The 22,451-nt window shown below is 33.9% G+C and overlaps 3 protein-coding genes across 3 annotated transcripts in view; 1 reads left to right on the forward strand and 2 right to left on the reverse strand.

The window, feature by feature from the left end:
- The window catches only part of LOC119635444, a 158,287-nt gene that overhangs the window by 74,831 nt on the left and 61,005 nt on the right, over window positions 1-22,451 (reverse strand). Inside the window, exon 10 of the mRNA XM_038030252.1 lies at window positions 19,927-20,882. Coding sequence (XP_037886180.1) covers window positions 19,927-20,882 — 956 coding nt within the window. The remainder of the gene's footprint in view (window positions 1-19,926; window positions 20,883-22,451) is intronic.
- LOC119635251 (tenecin-3-like) lies at window positions 5,586-6,078 on the forward strand. The gene is made up of 2 exons (XM_038029936.1): window positions 5,586-5,660; window positions 5,723-6,078. The coding sequence occupies exons 1-2, from the start codon at window positions 5,649-5,651 to the stop codon at window positions 5,969-5,971; spliced, it is 261 nt and encodes an 86-aa protein (XP_037885864.1). The 5' UTR covers window positions 5,586-5,648; the 3' UTR covers window positions 5,972-6,078.
- LOC119635250 (spidroin-2-like) lies at window positions 9,067-10,344 on the reverse strand. Its single transcript, XM_038029935.1, has 2 exons — window positions 10,228-10,344; window positions 9,067-10,160 (listed from the first exon to the last, which is right to left on the reverse strand). Exons 1-2 carry the CDS (start codon window positions 10,240-10,242, stop codon window positions 9,156-9,158), a joined length of 1,020 nt encoding a protein of 339 aa, XP_037885863.1. The 5' UTR covers window positions 10,243-10,344; the 3' UTR covers window positions 9,067-9,155.

Raw genomic sequence — 22,451 nt, forward strand, 5'->3', positions numbered from 1 at the left:
TTAGTGTTTACGGTTCAAAGCCAGCAACATAAAATGCTCATAAAATTAGAAACTTTTAATAGCACATTATGTAACTGTAAATGACAATACTTAGTTATGATAATAAATGATTTCGGAAAGAAGATATTTTCACGAAATAGTGACAATGACCAATATAGCGTGAATAACAATATCAAAAATGTTTCATTGACAGGAAAAGCTTAATAGAATACAATTAGTTTAAAGTAAAGAGAAGAAAATTCAAACAATAATGGGTTATGTAACAAGTAAGTAGAGAGTGTATAAGCAAAGCGCTATGGCAATTTAGTTGCTTTTCTTCATAAAACTCAGAAGTATGCTTAAGAGCTCCCATATAGTGTATATAAGCTATAGGTTTGCAGCTTTTCTTTTTGCGCTAAGCTTTTCCATTCCTATATCGACTGTGTGCCGGCGCCGTATTACGTACACCTACTCCTTTGTCCAGCTAAACTGCACTTTATATTATTTGAAATTATGAACTGTTCTTTTTAAAGTTTTTTCATTGAAGCCACTTTTTACGCCTTTCTGTCAAGTTAATTTTTTAATTAATGAAGTGCTTGGTAGGTAACGAAAAGTCGTGGGTCAACTTTATTTAAATTTTACAACAACAGCACGCAGTTAACCATGGATTAGTAGGTTGTTTAATAATTGCTGATGAAAGAGAAGAACACTATCTGATATGTTTAGATGTGTAGAACAATAGTGGTGTTAGAAGTGTATTGACAAAAGCGTGAAGATTGTTAAACAGGATTTTTTTACAAAAAAAGTTGGTCATGGTTGTCAGAATAGTATTTCAACCTGAAGACAAATATGATTGCAACATAGTGTACTTTTCATCAGTGGTAACTTAAAGCTAGACCTGTATGTTTCCTTATCTTGTTTATTATAGTGCTTGGCTTTGACTTTGTTGATTGAAAGTTAGATAGGATATTTAAAGCTTTGCATACTTTGCGTACTTTCATGAATTTAGAAGCATATTTGAAAGGAAGGCGAAAAGATTAAAATGATTTAGAAGAATCTTGGATCTTATGCTTTCGTTGGCTTATAAGCACTGATATGAATCTAATACATATAGCATCTATCTTTCAAGGCCACTTATAAGTTTCTATCAACTATTGAAAATCTTTAGCGTTTTTACTAAGTTTCGTTCAAAAGCATATAAAACTGACTAAGATAAAGCATTATTATGATAGTAGTTGTCTTGGTGAGGGCTTTGTCAAAAGTTCAATAAAGAGAGAAAAAAATGAGTTTGCTATTTCACGGTCAGTCCCGGATGCGTTATTTGCTTCTATTATCTAGTTGCATATGAAATTTTTGTAGTTTCAAAGTTGCGTAGGCTTTGCGCATTTACTGTTAATCACTCCTAAGTGTCTAGCAGCACTATTCTTCGCAGGCAGTGCAAATTTCAACGACGTCCAAAAATTGACAATCGGTTATAACAACGAATGCTATAGCATTTACGTAGTTATTCATCAAATTTTTCAATTCCAATGACCTAAATGTTCTAGCAATCGTATAAGAGAATCCATGAGAAAAAGAGATAATGAGAGAATTTGAAATCTGTTTAGTCGACAGCAATCTACGAAATTAAAGGCGCTTGAAGCAGATTTGTAAATACACAAATAAAATTTAAAATAACATTGAAAACCCTAGGGAATCTGTCAGCCAATACTCTGGCAACCTCCACTATTAAAGATCTATGAGAAATCATTGCCTTCAAACTTGAAATGCTATAGCAATGACGCGAATGTTTTCACGAAAACGTTACGCAGAAAAAGTAAGATTTTCCTGCAAATGGCGTCTGACACGTGGGATTATTCCTATTTAAAGTTCCAAGAAATTGGATTGTGTGCATATTAATGAGATAATTGATCCACTTGCGTATAGTTTGGCACTTTAACAGGTAGGTTATACTTATGTGAAGCGGAGTCAAACTTTTGAATGCAAATTTGAGTCTCTAGAACTAACCAAAATAGTGTTTTGTTTTTTGATCTTTTAAGTGACGAAAGAGGATCTTTGTTCAATAGACGAATAAATTTAATTAGCAAGAAATCTCTACTTAACTATGATGTAATTAATTAATATAACAGAGTTGCATAGTAATGAAGAAACCTTTAAAAAATTCCAAACTTTTTTGAATAACATATTAAACCCAAGAAAATAATGGAAAAAAAAAAAAATTAATTGGATTATTAGTAACGGCTGTCAGTCTGTTAAGTAAGCCAGAAAATTTGCTAGTAATTGTAAGCAACGAAGGTGTTAGAAAGCGATTAAACTTCTACACCGTAGCAGTTGGCGTCTTACGGCCATTAAGTAACACGCAAAAATGTAACAATGTAAACCGCTGCTATATAAAGTTTTATTCCACTTCACATAGACACACATCTCCTGTCAATAATTTAACAGAAGCCTGGCTAAGAGATTAAAAAGAAGAAAAAAAGCAAGGTGGGAGAAATTATACCAATCATAGCGTGGAATAGATTCAGTAGCAGATACAAAGGACTTGCATTAAGGCGGAAATGAAGAAAAAAAGGACAACAAAAACTAATGGAACAGCTGCCAGCATTTTTAGATCGTGTTGTCGAGATGTTAACAATATTCTTAAATCTTTTTTCCCCACCTTCCGTTCAATAAAATATAAAAAAGGGAAAAACGAAAGAACAACGAATGAAGAGGAAATGAAACAAAAATCGCAAAAAAAAAAATATAAGAGATAAACTATGTTGTATAAAAGTAAGGCTAAAATAATTACAATAAAAAAAAAAAGGGAAATTAACAGAAAAGAAAAATAGAAAACTTACGCAATTAAACAGAATTTTTTTCCTTTTCTCCCTTTTGTAGAAAAAACGTTGTAAGTTGAATGCGTACATGAATTGTAAATTAATTAAGTTTGTTTGGCGGTTAAGGAGGAAAATTGCTATTCAATATAATTCCTCATCATCATGTAAAACTTGAATGTTCGCTAGGCAGCCGTTAATGTTGCTGTCAAAAGAATTTTTAACTATTAAGAAGCTTAAGCGGCAAAAGAACAGAAACTTCTTTAACAAGTTCTTAATGACGTTCGAAAACAGAAAAAAAGTAGCATAAGGTAGCAATTTAGAGAAAGTCTTGAAAATATTCTCTTGTCGCTTAACGCGTTTCTAAGGGAATAAGTTTATGTGTTAGTTACACTTTGTCAATCACGAGTTGAGTGCAGCGTAGCATGCCTCATAATAAGTTAAGAAGAAAAAATGACGATAAGACAAATTGTCGCTCAATTTATCAGGTATATTATTTGTATTCCCTTTTAATGTTCGAATGAGAAATAAAATATTCTTTATTACTAGAATTGTAATTACTACTAAATTTGTTATAATATCGATTAAGAACGTAATCACAGAAAGGATAAGAGTTCTTAGTTTGATGGGGTACTGTACAACTGTTAATAGATGTAAGTAATGAAATCCAGATAAGACGATGTTTGATGATCCTAAGCGTCATTCAGCACTGAATTGCCACGACTGGACAATAACTGGGCGGCCCATCTTCTCTTTGGCTGTGTTTATTTACGTGAACATTTAAAAAAAGGACCAAAAGGCAAAAGACGAGTACATATTCATATGAGGACTTTGATAAATAGCTAGCCTTTATTGTTAATGTCGTAATTATTCGACTGCCTTATAATAAAAACAATTTTTTGTTTTTGTTCTATTAACTTGGACTTGAATTTACCTTTACCCATATCACAGTATAAGAATAGATTGCAACATAATAATCTGTTTTTCTTCGGTAAACAAAGATTCGTTTTAGGAGTGCCATTTTACGATTGAATTGATTCATTGAAATCTTGACCCAACAATTTTGCTCCGTGAAATTAATTATAACATACGTTGGCGCGCTTCTAAATGTCATCATCGCGCTGAACTTAGTCGACACCGTTTCAATTATGAATTTTGTAATTTTATATATCAAAACTTCCCATTTACTCCCCTACATTTTCAGTCGAGTTTATCGCTATGCGCATCGCTTTGAAAACTTCAATGTAAGAACACAAATTTATATGTAACATACTCAAACTCACTTTCTTCCATGGATGCTATAAAAGATGTTTCACTTAAAGATTGCTAGCCTGCTTCTTGAGCTAGTCATGTAAATATTCCCGATAATAATTCTGCGAGCAGTTGTCTCTTCGAACTGGGTTTCAGGTTGCATGAAAATTTTTAAACACCTGCGGACACAAGAAATGTCATCGTCATTTATATAAGAAAAGTCAAAAATTTTTATGAAATAAAACTTTGCCTAGGCATAGGATAATCGCTCGTAGTAAAATTTCTGTGAGTGACGCCATAATGCTCCCAAATTAATTCGATTACGTTTAGCACGTGCGAAACTCATTCATCCACTCTGCGGCTCTACGATGAAAGTGATAGCGTTCTTCACTTATTGAATTCCTTTTCTTTATTTATTGCATCCCTGGTCTTCTTAAGAGCTCGACAATTCTAATATAGTAAGTTTTACATACCTTTGATTGCAAGCCAACTTCTAACGTATTTGCATTTATTATATGGGTAATCCATACTAAAATCTATAAGGTCTATTGTGTTCGGCCATGCCCTTTCTTCATTTTACAATTCACGTGCATCCTGGCCATCTTCTTTGATTTGGAGCATCATACTGTGTCGCGCATTGCGATGTATTCGCCAAATACATGGTGCCCGGCTCCGCAAGCGACTGTACATTCACATAGAATGTGATGGAACGTTTTTCACGTCTTCGCAGCATAGGCATAAATCGCTTTTCAAGATTTATGACCTATGGAGAAGTTGGTGGCCAAGCTTAGGTTATTCCTTCGAAATTTCAAGGGTTTATGTCCTGTACAACACTGCACCTCCAATACGTTAAAATATCTAAACCCATTCAAAACTCTTAAACCTCTATCTAATTTCATCTAAAACTGCAGACGCTGTCTTTGTACATTCATATGCATATGCTTATATATAATAATTAACAATAAAAGCCTTCGAGTTACGGCCTCCGTTCTCTTCTGTTTAGTCTATCAATTAAACTCTCTACGCCATTGAAAAAAAGAGAAAACAAATATTACGTATATGCGCTTACGAGATAATTCGTACATAATTTTTTTAAACCAAGTATTTCTAGTATGTAATGCGCGGTAAGTTTCATACAAATATCTATTCTTTAAACTCGATATTTGATTGAGAGAATGCTTTTTCCCTAATTGATATACATATATAAACACTATAAATGAAGTATACAATGAATTATACATTATTTTAAGGCGAATTTCTTTTTTGTTATCAGACGTCTGAACAAATATTTACACGATTGTTGTTTCACTGCCAGACAATAATAACACAGATCTTTATTAATTTTTGCGTTATGGTTCAATAGTGCATACTTTCGGCCGCAGATAAGCTGCATAGCAGCTTAAGCGAAGAAGAAAAGAATAATACTACGATTAAAATAAGCGATAATTTGTCTTTTTATTCTAGATACTCAAGCAATTAATGATAACACATCGACAGAAAACTTTGTGTATAAAAAGCCTCGTTTTCTTATTATGCCCGCACAGTATCAAAAAATCCAGTAAACTTTTTAGAAAAAAAAAAAAAAAGGGGAAAGTATCAAAAATGAAATTGTTTGTAAGTTTTTATTCTTTTCACTCCGTCTCACTGAGATAATTAGTAATCTTTTTTTTGCAAAGATCTTTGCTTTCTTGAGTATGATTGCTGTGGCATTGTGCGTGCACACCGTCGGTGACGTTGGAGGTCAGGTACATCAAGGTGTACACCCAGGCGGACATCAAGGTGTGCATCAAGGTGTACATCAAGGTGTACATCAGGGTGTACATCAAGGTGGTCCAGTAGGCGGTGAGCCTCATGCTGCCGTCCATGGTAAACAGGGTAGTTTTGCCCAGCAACAAGCAACTCATGCCGGTGATCATAATTACTAAATTGACATATGTCTAATCTTTATTAGGGACTGTGATTATGTCCAAAGAACTGATATTCAATAATGTATAAAAGTATAAATAAAAATTAATACAAAATTTTCAAACTACTACTTAGTACGCTTAAAAATGCAGAATACATTTTCTTCGGTTACGTATCCATCGTTGGGAAGTCTGTATTTTCAAATCATAAAATGAGAAACTTTCTACATATTTCTTTACTTTATATAATTAAACTAAAATTTTTCCGACGAATATATCTTTTCTTCTTCGAAGTACATGCTGTGGTTTGAATAACAACAACTGCAATGACAGAGTACTTTTGACATAAGTTCTTTCGCTTCGATAATGTGATTTCAGATTTTGATATGAGAAATAGTTAGACTCAATCACATAACTTAAAATCGTTTGCACGACGGGACAACCAAGCAAGCAGCGTCAAATATTTTAAGCTCCTGAACTAATTTCTTTTTAATTTAACGCTAAGCTTGGAATTCTCAAGACTGTGAAGACCACTATTTACAACATCGTCTTCCTTTGGCAATTTTAATCATAAGATCAAGGCTCAGCGCTCATTACAATGTTTATTCATTTAAGTGCTTACGAATGTAAAGCAATGTAATAAAACAATATTAACAATGACATATTAAAGAGAATGCAGCTGCGTATTTCGCCAGAGACTTATGACAATTACCGTATTAGCTGCCTATCTTTCAGCAGAAGGTTATCATTAGTAAACATGCCTGAATTCACCGTAATATTTTATTTAACTTATGCATATAGAGTTTACAGCTAGATACAGCTAGCGTTGAACATATAGACTCTATGGCTTTGTATATTTGTGTATATGTATATGCATACATGTAACTCTAGTTATGTGTGTAAATGGAGCAAATACGTTACGTAAATATTTTGATATGCAATTTTTATAGAATGTTACAATTCCGGCAAGGCAATAGAACCGCCTTATAGAACCATAACTAATATGCTAAAGGATGTTAGAACAATAAGACTTGATGCGGGAATTTCAATAAGAAAACATGTAAAGCCAACCTGAACGTCATAAGCAAAGTTCTTATAACAAAAAGAAAACTAGTTCTTGACCCATCTATAACGTAATGATATTTGTAAGAAAAAATTTGAAAATCTTTTTTTAAAGTTTTGAGATTTTGATTTCACTAAAGGACCAAATTTTGTTCAATGCGAGTATACCAGAAGAGTCTGTTCTTTGATTCTCACTCTTCCTGATGTTCATTAAAGACTTCCTGTGCACAACGGGGAACGCTACCTATTCGTTTAAGGCTCTGGAAAGTTGAACAACATGAACAATATCTCTCTTCTGGTGGTTGTGGTTTAATGCAATATAAAACGATTTTCCTTGAACGGAACATATGTTCAAAGTGTTGAAAGACGCATTCAAACGCTTAAGCTTTTGAAAGCAGTGCAAAGAATACTTCACTGTAGCCAATGCACTGCTTACATCCACTAAAACTAAAGTGCAACTCGTACGCGTGGATGTCACCCTCCAAACTTTTCTTGGCGACCGTCGACGGTATGCAGTGAAAGGCGTATGTACCCAGAGCCGACGAAAGTGTGTCCAGGCACATTCAGGGTAGGTGTTTTGCGGAGATAAAAGAGATATTTCCACCAATTAAATCTTTTAATGGAAATTTTTCATTGTTCTCACCGCTGAGCTCGGGGAGAGGTTTTCCAGTTTTCCGCTCTGTTTTATAAAATTTGCATTTTTTTGGGCAAATCTCCCAGTAGGTCATCCCAGAATTTTGATAATGAATTTGGTACTCTATTAACTCGCTGTTATCACAAATCATTTCGATATTTGAAATTAGTGACTCAATGAAAATTTCGCCGAACACTGGTTCGTAAAAAGATGTATGGGAAAGTTAGATAACAAATGAGCAAGGAAAACTTTGTGTTGTAAATGATTGCTTTATAAAACATACATAAGAAGTATATATCGATAATGCTGACATTGGTGTTTATATGGTATAAGTTTTACTTTTTCATAAGCTGCCGATCAGTGTGTATCAAAGTATAACAAGATCGGTGTCGACAAGCAGTATTTGCGGGACTGCATAATTGCAGCCGGAGCTAATGAAATGGTTACATTTAAGTAGAATGAAACGTATTTGTTGATCCAGGGCAACCGTCCATATCTTTTGAAAAGCCCAATATTCGCGTCGAGGAAGGGCTATAATGTGTTTGATGCGATTGAAAAGGAACCATCTGTCACGAATTTCTAAAGTGTTGCATCCGAACGATAGCAAGCCAGATTAACTAAACTAAATGACGCGCTTGACGGAAAAACACAAAAAAGAAGTTACTGGTAAAGGAATTTAAAAGATGATTCCTTTTTTTTTATGACAAGGTCGGTCGACATACAGCAAAAGCAAATAGGGAACTGATCATTAACTTGTGGAGGGAACTTGTCTATATTGCGCCCTATTTGTCACACTCGCCACCTTCTGATTATCACTCCAGATTTGATCAAAAAGATTGTTGCTGGACATTTCGTGATATGGTTGCTACCATTAGAAGAGGCTACAAGGTTAATTACAGACCTCGATCAAGGGCAATCAAGTGAAGTGGAACGTGTTTGCAAGGCATTGGTAACTATCTCTCTCTCTCGCTTTATGTCTTTCTATGGCAATATGACCATATAGTAACAGCTTGAAGAGGCTGGAGGTATCATTTAATTTATTTTTTGTTGTAGCTCTATATGCCTTTGTAAATTCTGCAAAGTGTTCAAATATAATGGAAGGTACAACGAATTTTCGAGCTTTGGAATTAACTTATTCTTCATTTGTATTTATTGCGATCAGATTCTATGTACCGGCATATGTTGACGTGCTACTGTATTCTGAATACTTTGTTCGGATATTCTCAGGACTTGTTATTTTTCTTACAAATTCAGATCATAGAACCACATCTTCTGATAGAAGAAGTAAATTAATCTCTAATTTAAAAATTTACAATGGTATTGATCCCGGTGAACATAATTAATTAAGAGCTTGACAATTTTAAGTCACTACTAAGTTGCTTGCATGTTTGCCAATTTTAATTTAAAATAAGCTTACATGTTTACGTAATTAGATATTTATTTAATTTCGAATGAATTTATTAGCATCGCATATTATAAAAAAAAATTAGCTACAAATTGTTATTTGATCTAATAACCGTGCTTGCCGTAGCCACCTTGGTCAACTTGACCATGTCCGTGTCCATGTCCGTGTTTATGGGCGTGACTTTGAGCTAGACCAAATTGTTTGCCAAATCCTTGTTGTCCGAAAGGACGGCCCTGCTGTGTACCGAAAGTACCTTGTTGTTCAGCAAAAGGGCCTTGTTGCTGTGCAGTGAAGGGAACTTGTTGTTGTCCAGCGTAAACGCCCTGTTGTCCAACGAAGGGTACTTGTTGTCCAGCGAATGGGACTTGTTGTCCAACGAAGGGAACTTGTTGTCCAACGAAGGGGACTTGTTGTCCAGCGTAAACGCCCTGTTGTCCAACGAAGGGTACTTGTTGTCCAGCGAAGGGAACTTGCTGATCAACATAGCTACCTTGTTGTCCCGCGAAAGGTCCTTGTTGTCCAGCGTAAACTGCTTGTTGTGCCGCGTAAGCTGCTTGTTGTCCAGCGAAAGGTCCTTGTTGTCCAGTGAATGGCACTTGTTGTCCAACGAAAGGAACGTGTTGTACGGGGTAACCACCTTGAGATGCTTGTTGTCTGGCGTAAGCGGCTTGTTGTTGTGCAACGAGACTTGCCTGTTGTAAGCCATGTTTACCAAAAACGCCCTGCTGAGCAGCTAAGGGACCCTGTTGTCCGACAAGAACGCCTTGAGGAACAGTGAAATCATCCTGTTGTTCACCGAAGACATTTTGACCGACTGGAACACCAAAGGCGTTTTGGCTGGCGAAAGAGCTTTGAGGCCAAGTGTTTTGATCATAAGGACTGCCGAAGACGCTAGCAACATCAACACCAACTAAACTACCCTGTCCAAGGAGGCTGCTTTGAGGTACTTGACTGACACCTTTTTGTCCTTTGGGACGGTTAAAGGCACTGCCGTAATAACTTTGCTGGCCAACAGATGGCCCCTGACCTGCAGGACCAAACACGTCATCACTGGCCCCGTAGCCGGCAGGATACGCCATAGCTGCACCCAGCAAGGCAAAGCAAATAATCTTTAATAATAGAGTTTAAATTGTTTAATACCGGGATGAATTTACTAAATACAATTTCTAGAATTACCATAATTTGTTTCATTATTGAAAATTCCAGAGGGGTTTGCGTAGTTTATGTTGATGCTTGTGGCTTACGAAATTCGCACTGTTTAAAATCTTCGCTAATTAAATGTTTTTATATACTCTGAACGAGCGGATTTATTTATATGCTATGTGAGTATATTAAATAAAAAAAGATTAATTTTCCTTAGAACTCCTTATGCTTTTGAATGTTCATTGTTGTTTCTGTTTTTTTTTTGTTTCAACGAAAAACTAGAGCGAAAGTATTTTGGTTAAGCTTATCATACGATGAGTTCGTATTTTAATGGAAGGTTAAGTCCGCGCAATCAATATAAGCGTGAACGACAGAATGCGGGTTTAATAAGATTATCGTTCAGTTTGTAACGCTTAATATTAAGCGATCTAATAAATGTTCTTTTAGGCCAGAGGATGTATTCATACATTGTTTCCATTCATTTTATTTCATTTTAGGACTAACTTTGCTATTAGCTTGAAAGCGTTTTAAACAACATGAGCTCATTGTCGTTTCCTTAGACTTTTTTCAAAATTTTCCAAATTTTTGGCCCTATCAATGTACTAAAAATTTTGAATGCCTATTGAATGAAACCATAAATTAGATTTACCGAGTATAGTTTTCTTATGGTATTAAGAATACAATGTTTTCGCTTGGGTCATCATTCTGTGACCCCAATAAGTATAAATACAATAATAACATATATGATAATTGAAATATTTCAATATGTTGCTTATGTTAAAGATATGATAACACATGTGACACTTGGGTGGTGTTGTATAATAAATTTACTCAATGAAGAACACGCAAAAATTTTTTACACACAAATCTTAACTAATAATATTTTAGCAAAAAGAAGACGTCTAGCCTTTCGAGGTCAAATAAATGAAAATTGAAAATGTGTAATGAAGACTTAGATGGCTTATGTTATTCATTTGTTTGTTATAATTATCGCGACGGAATGTCCGCAAATACAATGAACTGTACACGTGCTTTTCAAAACTTATCTTTAAAAGACGGTGAACGCCTTTCTAGCTTTTACAAGCGACAATTTTGAAGCTACCACAATGGAAGCGTTAATGAATATCTTAAGAACCAAAGTTTTTTCAACTTTTAGCCATCCTTGAAAGATACATATGAGTGGGTGTAGTCAGCCAAGTACACAGTCAGTTAGATTATCAAAAGTTAAATTTCTGGCATTTCTTCTAAAGCGCTAGGTGCAATCGTGCTAATTCGAAACACAAATGCCTACGCTTGTTGGCAACAACGCATCATTGAACCACTTTAACGTTGAATATGGTATTCTTTAATATCAACCTAGTTTCCTTTACAAACTGTGGAGCTTGTTCTCGCTTCGCCCAGTATATTTCTTTTAGTCCATCATATCGCAATGACAGGAACTTTACATGCTCAACGCTTTTGAATACTTTTGGTATGGGAACAGCTTTAGCGGTATTTTTTCGTTTGTACAAACGAATCCTTTTTGGAGCAGATTCTTTCTCTGTATTTCGCCAATCTTTTAAGCACATATCGCAGTAGTTCATGCATTTTTCATCACTACTGAGAATGATCAAGCTTTTATCATTTCAGTTAGATTCGTGGAGAGAAACACCAGCCAATAACTCATTTTAAGCTCGAAGAAGTGGCTTTTTGAAGGCAGAATTTGCCCGATTGTTTTAAAGTTACTACTGTGATGAGTAAAGGGACTCTGGCAATTTCCTACTCTCATGAGCACTTTGGAAAAACATTATGCACCTTTCGAACCTTCCTCGTGTTCAATATATAATCTTCTCATCAACTGCTCGAATTTCTTCAAGGAAAGGCAAACAGTGTTGACCTTAAGCGCAGAATGATAATAAAAAACAAGGCTTTAGTCGAGCAAGCAATGTATTACTTCAATGTATCAAAAAAAGAAGTCCAGCACATTCCAACTCCGAACTATTAGAAAATTTCCTGTCGAGCCTCATTGCGAATTATGGTTGAATGTTTTTAGCAGAAGGCTTAATATTTTTTAGACCAATTTTAAATGATTAATTTCATGGGTTAAAACTATTATATTATTCTTTTTTTTGATATTTTTACTAAACGTATTAGTTTTATAATAGGGATAGCATAAGCATTAATTATTAAGGCGGATTTTCGATTTATTATATGTGTTACAAATTAATTTTTAAAACTTTAAAAACTAAAAAGTTTATTTTATTGCAATTTGCCTGCAAAAAAATTCAATTATTAATCCATTTTTTTTCTCCCTTCTTCCCCTTTTTTTTCTCTCATGGCATTATTTTCAGTTTTTCAACGCATACGTATCGCAACAATAACGCTATGTATACTGTGTAAATAACGCCTGATACGTATTACAAACGCATGGAATTTATAAGCTTGCCTTCGTTCCCTGATGCATACAAGGCATTGCGCTGCCGCTGTAACAGCAAAAACAACAACAATAGTATAACTATGGTAACAACAAGAAGAACGAACTACAGGCACATTGTTTATATTTGTTGGCTAATTAGTACCGGAGAAATTTTTTTCATAAATCATGCTAACTAAACTTAGCATTATATAGGTATTTGTGGAATGCATGTGCGTAGGTAGATGCTGCTTGTTGCTTGCGTGCATATAAGTAACATATTGAGGAATGCTTTTACATTTTCCTGTCTTTCCTTTCAAACCAGAACTTTGGCATTCTCAAAACATGAAAATAGGAAAATGTTTGTATACACACTTTGTATTTCGAATATTCATAAGAAAATATAACATATATATGAACGCAGGTATGCTCATCCAAGTTATGTGTTTATGGAAGTGGGCTTTGACCGACCACATTGGGTCGCATAAGTATCAAGTCCTTTTGTTTTTAATTTAAGCTGATTTATTGATATAATGCTACTAAAAACAAAAAGTTAATTACATAAGAAAGCCATTAAGCTTTTTAGTTGCATTGCATATTATGTAGGTTAATCGATTTTCACGTCTGAGTATTACATGAGCCGTTTAGCGTACAAATTTGAGGCAGTTGTGATAACACTTTCGACGGTTTTAAAGCTGATTCATTTGACTCAGTTGATTCATTTCTCTATCTCTTAAGAGTAGTGTACTTTATGTGGGATCCCATTAGGAATATAGACCTAATTCTCTTTCTACACGAATTTTTTAACACGAAATTCGGATTAACCCTAGTTAAAGAGAAACAAGGATTTTCTTTTCACAAGAGTTTTTTTATTTAGGACGACTTTCAATATGCAATGAATTTTTTAAATAAACTTTTTTTTATGTTTCCATGAATTTTTTCATTCTCACTCCTCACAAATATGTTTTGTAACCTACACTTAAGCGAGCTTTGTCGAAAAATTTTGAAAATTAACATTTTTTTCGTATGACATTTTGAAATTGCATGGGGACTGGCCGACAAAGTGGACCGACCCGACTCATTTTAGGATTACTTCTTGGGTCAAAACACGCCAATGTACCAAATTTCATCAAAATAGCTTAAAAATTGTGACCTGCAGGATGTACGCAAATTTAGAGGTACGCACATCAGACAGACAGAAGGACAGACAGGTAAAGATCGATTCAGCAAATGATTCTGAAAAACAGTGAGACTCTCTTAAGCTTTTCTGGATGTTACATACATCTTTTCAAATTTATTACCACAAGTAACGCAGGGTAAATTTCGATACAAATGGGTTTAAAATTTCTGATAGGCATACATTGCTATCCAACTGTGTTTGGAACATCAAATTTTTGTGATCGTTTCTAGTTTTTCCATGCCGATTAGCATCTTTTTGTGCAATTTTTAATTAATTAAAAAAAAAAAAAATGAAAAAAACAAAATTGGTTTTCGAAATATCTAAAAAGTTTTATATTTCGCTTAAATAATTTTCTTATTTACAAAATATCTTAATTCGAATTGGTTACAAGAGAGTTTTTAAGTGTTAAGTAAATACAACATAATATAAAGGCAAGTAAAATAAATATCCTACATATTTGGAAAATATTTGCTAAATAACTGAACTAAAAAACGAAAATAGATAAAATATGAAAAAATAGTAATAAATATTTTTTTGTTTTTTGTTTTAAAAATAAGTAAGTAAAGAAGAATATTGTTTATTTTACTTTTTTTATTTTATTGTACGTTGAAATTTTTATATAAAGAGTTGAAAAAAAGTAACAAAAAATGTTTAATGGAAATAAAAATAAAATATTTATTACAAATTGATATTTGTGTACGTATATATATATGTACATGTGCAAAGCAATTAAAACCAAATATCAATAAATTTGCGATTGATAGAAAAATGAAATATAGGTTATTAAGCCATATTTACGATTTCAATGTATAAAATAAAGAAAATGCAAAAATATATCTATCTGCCATAAGCGTTCACCTCAACCAAACAATGTGTATATTTTGTATTCCGAGCTGGTTTTTTTCTATTGAATTATGCTACTTTTTTTTTTACTGTTAAACAAATTTATTGTTAAATATTTTACGTTTACAAGTTCAACAGCAAAATATTGCAAATAACCGCATTTATTTATTGCTTTGCCATAAACGCAAGATTTGTTACAATTAGTTGGGAAATGGAATCAATCAACTATGAGGGCTGTGCAGGTTTTTAGCAAATAATGTGTACATATATATATCGTACATATATATGCGATTTGTCAAATGTTTTAAAAAATATCAAAGACTTGCCGTCTCTTTCTACACACCGAAAATCCCCAAAGTGCGACGGCTAGAGTCACAAGTTCCGTTTGGTTCCTTACTTAGCTTTAAGTTATTTCGTGGTATTCTTGCCTTGTTGCGTTCTACCTTAGTATGTAAGATAGCGTTGAACTATGGCATGCAATTAGGAGGACTCTAAGATTCAAAGTCGTACCAGATCGTTATTGAACCGATTAAGGTCAAGTAGGGATTAAAAGGAAATGGCAATTGCTCATCTGGCCGTCATGGAATAAAGATGTAAGTCCGTATCCGTATTATTTTTTTTCACATATATAGGAGAATAGCTTTTAGTTGCTGAATTACGGGGAAGAGACCCTACGGGTAGACTAAAACGTTCGGCTATGTGGATAAATCGTCTAGCTCTCGGACACATTTGTTTTATGTAAAATCTGTACTTAGAACCATAGAGCTTAAGTCGCAATAATGTCGAATTAACGTGGTCGTCTATAAGTTAAGCATAATCTGCGTGTGGTTTTCCTCTGGTTGTGAAGGCAAGGTTGGAAAATTGAAGCAAAGCCTCTTAAGTGAATTTTTAGAATGTACTGATGAGCTTGCGTTTGGCATTAGAAAGCGTACAATCACTTTTGGAATTCACCACAAAGGTTTCTATTTCTTAGAGGGCTGATCTCTTTGTTACAAGTAAAACGACCTTTGCTTCTGTAGAGAAAAAATAGTTTCTCATACTTTGTTAACATTTTGATCATCATTGCAACCTTGAGGATTGTGGCAATTGTTATTAGTACACATGTTGTTAAACTGGGAGTAGATCTTCATTTAAAATGCGTTCACCATTATAGGCGAGATTTGCCACCTTTTCTCAGAATATTGTGTATTTGGACAAAGATTTATTACTTATTTATTTATTTTCGTATATACAAATACAAATAGAAATTGTCAGCCAATACTCAGTTAAAACTAAGCAATATGTAAAATATAAAAAGGAAAATATTAAGGCGGATGACGTTGCAACAATATGCGATTAGAATTCCCTATTTCTTGTGAGACTTTGGCATGGTTTTATTTAAGACTGCCAGATTTTTCGCAAGAAAGGGAATGCAAGGAAATACGCTTTACAGACTCCACAATGCGTGTGCACTCTTGATCGGAGTGAGTAAACGAATCGATTTTAGTATTTCGGTCGGTCCATCCTTTCGAATCACAATTACTAACTTTATGTATAGGAGCATAAGGTGCGTTCCAAACATTATCTTGTTACTCTCACCGCATTACTTTCGGATATTAGCGGATTCAGAGATCTGGGCTTAAGTTTGTAAGTGTCAAAGCAAACGAGACGAACAAGCGGACAAGCAGGTTTAAATCGATTCAGCAAGTTACCTGCAATCGGTCGGTATAATAAATGGTGGGAATATTTCAAGTCCTTCTTAGTTTTGCACACATCCGACCTAACTTTTTTACTTTAAAGGCTAACGGAATACACTTAACACACGAGCCACTTTAAAATCGCTTCAAGATACATGTGCCTTTAGTCTGCAATAACCTTCACATTTCTAATAATATAGTATAACGTCATATTTGATTATTATATAAATCGATGTTGGATTGCTTCCCATTACGCAGCGGTAGTAACTATTCACATAATTAGGTGATTAAGGGAAGTTTAGGAACCGATTTCAAAGAACAGAAAAACTTTGAATAATCTACCGCGGGGGAGTTCTGACGAATTATGAGTGTTTGGCATGAAATATTGTTGAAGTCTACAGTTATCTTCATTTCGCTTTTTGGGTTTACACTTGAAAAACTTTTTTGTTCTTGCATAACTTGGAAAAATGCTATTTTATTGCTTATTTACCATAATTTACTTCGCTAACAGCGCAACACAACCCGAGATTGTGGCATCGTTTCAGTTTATAATGCAACTTGAGTAATATGCAATAAAACAAGCAAATCACTACCACTACAACAAGATAAGCATACGTACGATGCTTAAGCTCATTATAAAAGCTGAATGTTATTGCAAACATATGTATTTCATTATTGTTATTATTTTTTTTTTTATCACGTAAAGGGATAAATGAAAAGTGAGAAATATTTTATAATTTTTTTACAAATAATTGAAATACTTATGAAATATGGTATATTTCATTGAATATTCAAGATACGATAATTATGATGTTATCTGTGGATAAAATACTTTAAATAGTTGAAATGATTTCATTTCGTTAAATTTATAATTTTATATTCAATTGAAATACATTTTAAATGATTGTAGTTGAAATTACTGGGAGGAAAAGATGTTTTTAAATGCACAAACAACTTAAAATGGTTCACTATTACATGTAATGCAAAATGTAATAGAAAATTACAAAACAAAACAAGTAAAGGTACTCTAATGGGCAACGGCCAATCATTAAAAACCCTACAACATCCTACAAAGGTTTATGTAACGACTTTTCAAAATGAGTCGTTATATGGGAAGCGGTAAAAAGTTGTCCAATCTACACCAATTTCAATAGTGTTTGTATTACTAAATTTCATCAAAGTATGTCAAAAATTGAGGCCTATACCCGCCTATAGATGGATAGATGAGCTCCTTTACTATAGTGCAGAGAGTGGTTGCGGAGCGATCGGTATAAATAAAAGATGTGTCTATCTCAATTCCTTCAAGGTGCTGCGTACATTCGCACAAACTTAATGCACAATAGTGGTGTAGGGTGTAAACTTGTTTATGACTTGGGATGTCTGATGGACATAAAGCCATTAATAATATCTTGTTTCCTCGGTGGTGAAAGAAAAATTGTTAGACCGTACACACCTCTGCCTGCCTTAACTGGTACAGCAAGAGGAGGGATACACCAATCGGCAAACGTTTCTTTTTAATCTCATTCGGAGTAGAATTAGTTAACTTTGAACTAAATACTCCTTCCTATCCTTAACAGTCGCCATGTTACAAAACACTATACTTAGATCAGATTAATAAAAATCCGTTATATTTAGTTAGGTGAGCGTAAATTACAATGTAGTAATATTTAGTGTGCATGAGTGAGTTGCTACAAATCAATGCGAACAGCCCTGATCATATGATTGAATATGGTACATTTACCGTAGCTTCTGCAAATATATTTAGAATAGCGGAAGACATGAGTTGATTGTTCTTAAAGTATCATAACAGCACCATACAAGTCTACATGCCTACAAGTCATACCGCCGTCAAGCTATAAAAAGACCAGAATTAAATATACTCTAAAGAGATGGCAACTGATGACGATAGATTTCTGGAAGTACAGGTAGGGAAAGGGAAATGGTTGCTCTTAGTGTGCATTTAATTCGCAGGAAGATGAATGCAACATTGATCCAATATTTTACATATTATCTCGATTAAACTCTCTGGGCTTCTTCTTTTCTCAAGAAGTAAGCAAGTAAATTGCACCCATACCATCTTGCGTTTTGATTTTTTCGAATTTTTTCTGCCAGGCGTAGGGAAACTTTTGACAAAAAGAAGTCATTAGGATTTTCTTGCTTTCTGCAGCGCACATTACAGATAGCCTTAACGGTTTCCACACGTCTCTAGTAAAAAAGTTGGGAATGGGCTTTTTTGAGGTCGCTCTATGGAAAAACGAATGCAAGCATTGTGTAGGTCAATCTAAAATAGAAGATGCATTTATTGAGAAACCTTTAACATTCTGAATTGCAGAAATATATACGTTTCTCTGGTTAGTTGTAGTAAATACTTTGAAAACAACAACAGCATTTATATTTCCTTTAAGGTTTTTCTTGATTCAGCTTAAAATTTCTAATTAATCAAAGTGTAGTTGGTGTCCAAAGGTTAGAAACAAACGGAAATCTCGAAGTAACCTACGCTGATCTTCAACGGCGACATCAGTTGGACATGAGTTGACTAACGAAAGATCCTCAACTCATTTAGACAATCAGAATTTCGAATCTCATTTATGCATTGGATTGCTAACAAGGAAAATATATCGTTTTAAGCAAGCTAACGTAGTTGATCGATCGATCTTGAGAAAACTTTATCGAGTTAATTGGCATTGTATTAAAAGGGTCCTCGGATTGAAGTAGTAGAGAATTAATGAACGCAATATGAGAAAGAAGTACCACATTACTTAAGTTCTCATTTGCGTAGTTTAACTGTAAAATAAAGAAATTTGGGTTTACTGCAAGAACCTATAAAATGATGAGGAAATTGAAGGCGCCAATGCTGCTTCAAAAAAGCAGAAAAGGTAAAAATTAATTAATTTTAGGAGGAACAGCAGAATATTATTGGGTGGATACAATCCGAATACCAAGTATAATAAATAATTTATACGAATTCCAATTTAAGACCAGCAGTAACAGAAATGCACAGTTAACTTTTTGTTTCACCTATCACTTACTAGCTCCTTAATAATTTCAAATAATCTAATGTCGAGTTTGGAGTTGGTGTAGAAATAAGAAATAGGCACCACATACAAAAAGAAGCAATAACAGTTCCTTAAAGTTAATTAAGGCTTTTGATAAATAGTAATTAAAATAGTATTAGATATTACTTATTGGGGAAGAGAGGTAGAAGAAAATGCTCCAAAGCCTTAGCAACAGCATTGTCTGCATCTCATTCTTTTTCTTTCTATCTGTTATTAATTAATTATTCATTTGATGTATTTCGTTAGGCAAGAGTTGCTCGCGTCTGAAACAAGACGTAAACCTCATAATTACGAAATGAAATTGTTGTTAGCTATGAAATTAGTACTAAGCTGATTGAAAAGGTTAGATTTGTGTTTTTTGAGGTAAACATTTGCAATCGATGCTATTTAGCAAAAGTGAGTTGTTTTTTTGACCTGTAGTTGCTTTTGAAACAAAGAAACTCAGGTGCATTCCGTACAACTACTTAGGTAGGTGGATAACGGGGATAAATATTGAAAGTTCTGTACACGTTCATACACTTGCTTGTCAATGCTTTGTCATGTATGGATTGGTTGGTTGATTGGTTGGTTTGTAATATTACTTACCGTTGTAAGCAATTTTCACGTCCTGTCAGTGCCAATTTAACAATATCCGCAAACACAGGAATTACAACCCAATCATTTGGTTTCATTGTTGTTGTTGTTGTTGTTGTTGTTGCTGCTGCTGCTGTTGCTGCCGTTATATTGATAGGGTCTGCCGTTGAAATTTTCTGTGATGACTTTGTTGCTGTTAAGGTTATTGCTGTTTTAGTATGTGATGTATGACTATGCGATGAGTTTGGCAATGACGATACTGTTGATGATGTTCCTAAAGTTGTTGTTGTTGTGTTTGTTGATGTTTTGAGTGCCAGTGATGTTGCCGTTGCTGTTATTGTTGGAGTTGTTAAATTTGATAAAATTTCTTTACCATGTTTTCTACTACTGCCACTACTACTACTACCACCACAAACACCACCGGCGCCTCCGCCACATGACGATGTTATGCTACTTTTGCTATCACTGGCTTTCAATATTGTGTCATCTGTTCTGGCCGTTGAAAGTTTGTGTAATGTTGCTGTTGCTATTGTCGGTGATGTTGACGTTGACGATGAAGTGGTAGTTTCTAACGTTCCTATTCTGGATAAGGGTAGTGAAACGGCTGCTGAAACGCGTGAACTTGTCGAATTTATTCGAGAAGCCGCATTCAACACTGTTGGAGATTCCGTTTTAACTTCCGTTGTTGTGGTGGCTGAGGTACTTGTTAAAGCTGTTGCATTCGCTGTTGTCGGTGACTTTGGTAATACGACCGAGGCATTACCAGTTAGCATCGGTATTTCAGTCTTTTGCTTTTTTCCTGGTTGTTGTAGTTGTAGTTGCAGCTGTTCATGCTGCCGTTGACGATGCTGCTGATAATGATGATTTTCATTTAAAACGATTGCCTGTTTATGCCATAGATTCCCATGCCCCTCGGCATGACGTTGCATACAATCTAATTGCTGACAAGTCACTTGCAATTTACTCCACTGTCAATACATGAATGCGTTCGTGCGCGTATGTATAAATAATGTTTAAGCCACCGTCATCAGTAAATTATATCGTATTCATAGAAATTTTAAGAGAAATTAAATAAAATCGAATAATATATAGCGAATATATTCAATAAGCAAAATTTTTGTTGGGGCGAGGTAAACATGTATAAATGTGTTCAAAAACAATTGATTTTAATTATGCGCACGAAAAGTAGTAAGCAAAATTTTTTTAACGCGAGATGTGTTTATTAATAAATATATTAATTTCATTATTAAACTTCATTTCATTGTTCGCCTTAAATGGAATATAGTGAAACTACTTTTACTGTTATAAAAAGATATTTATCAAGATCTGCAATGTCGATGGTTCGATACCCTTATGAGTCATTTCAATAAACAATACATATAGTGTGTAGTCAGTATTTTTTTGCGCTTTCAAAAAATCTATATTTATATTGTTTAAGGTTTGCTGTATAAAATTCTGCTTAACCATATATGTTGCTATTATAAAAACAAACTGCAAACAGCATCTCTTTAAAAATATAAAGTCATTGTAAAATCATACCTGGGTTTTCCTTTTTCGTACATGACGAAAGAAAATGTTTTGAGAAAGAAAATGGTATGTGAGCCAATCATTAAAATACCTTAGGAACATGCCGTGGCTTTTTATTCTCGCCGTAACATATATTTCACGTTCCTTTATGTGGAAAGGCACTTTCAACGTAAGTCAACTCGGTCCAAATTTGCTAAATTTACTTTCTCTTCTTGATGTTATTTTTATAAGAATCAGTGCATGGGAAGCTGTCCAAAGAGTAAAATTTTAGCCAAATAGTTTGGAGATCTCATACGGCTTTAAGGTACAGCAGAAAAAACAAAATTTTTTTTTAGACAATTTCTTTGGCATAGAAGGAAAACTTCTTTATATAATGATAATATAATACGCCCGGTTGTTGAGCATATTTTAAGTATAATTTAAAAGGTTTCTGTGGGGTAGAATGGGATCGCAGAAAAGAAACGCAAAAGAAATTCTGAATTAAATATAAATTATTTTTGAAAAACACTAAAAAAAAGACTTTGACTCAAACGTGAAGAATCACAGAAGAAAATAGCTTTAAAGGCATTAATAGACAAATTGCGCGCCAGAATCTCGCAATGCTACTAATTTTTAGGAAAGAGAATGATGACGTCATATTTTCTATAGACAATATTCACGCAAGATATCATTTCATATTCTGCATCCGTTATCGTAGTTTCTCTAATTTTCTTCATCATCATACCGTAATTTTTTTTGTTCTTCCTGCGAGAAAATGTTATTTTGTTTTGCTTTTATCATATTTTAGCTGAACTTTGTTATGACTGCTATTAATTTTGATAGTTATTTTATGGTTATTCAAAAAAATATTGCGATTTGATAAACTTCCTATTTGTATAGTTATTATAATGTGCAAACATTATATTCTCCATAAAGATTTTTATACCAAAAATTAACATAATATATACGAAATCGTTATTTTATCATAATTATGTACTATTATTAATTTTTTCATAATTATGTTTGGTATC

The sequence above is a fragment of the Glossina fuscipes genome, unplaced genomic scaffold, assembly GCF_014805625.2.
Source record: "Glossina fuscipes isolate IAEA_lab_2018 unplaced genomic scaffold, Yale_Gfus_2 26, whole genome shotgun sequence".
In the NCBI taxonomy this organism is placed as follows: Eukaryota; Metazoa; Arthropoda; class Insecta; order Diptera; family Glossinidae; genus Glossina; species Glossina fuscipes.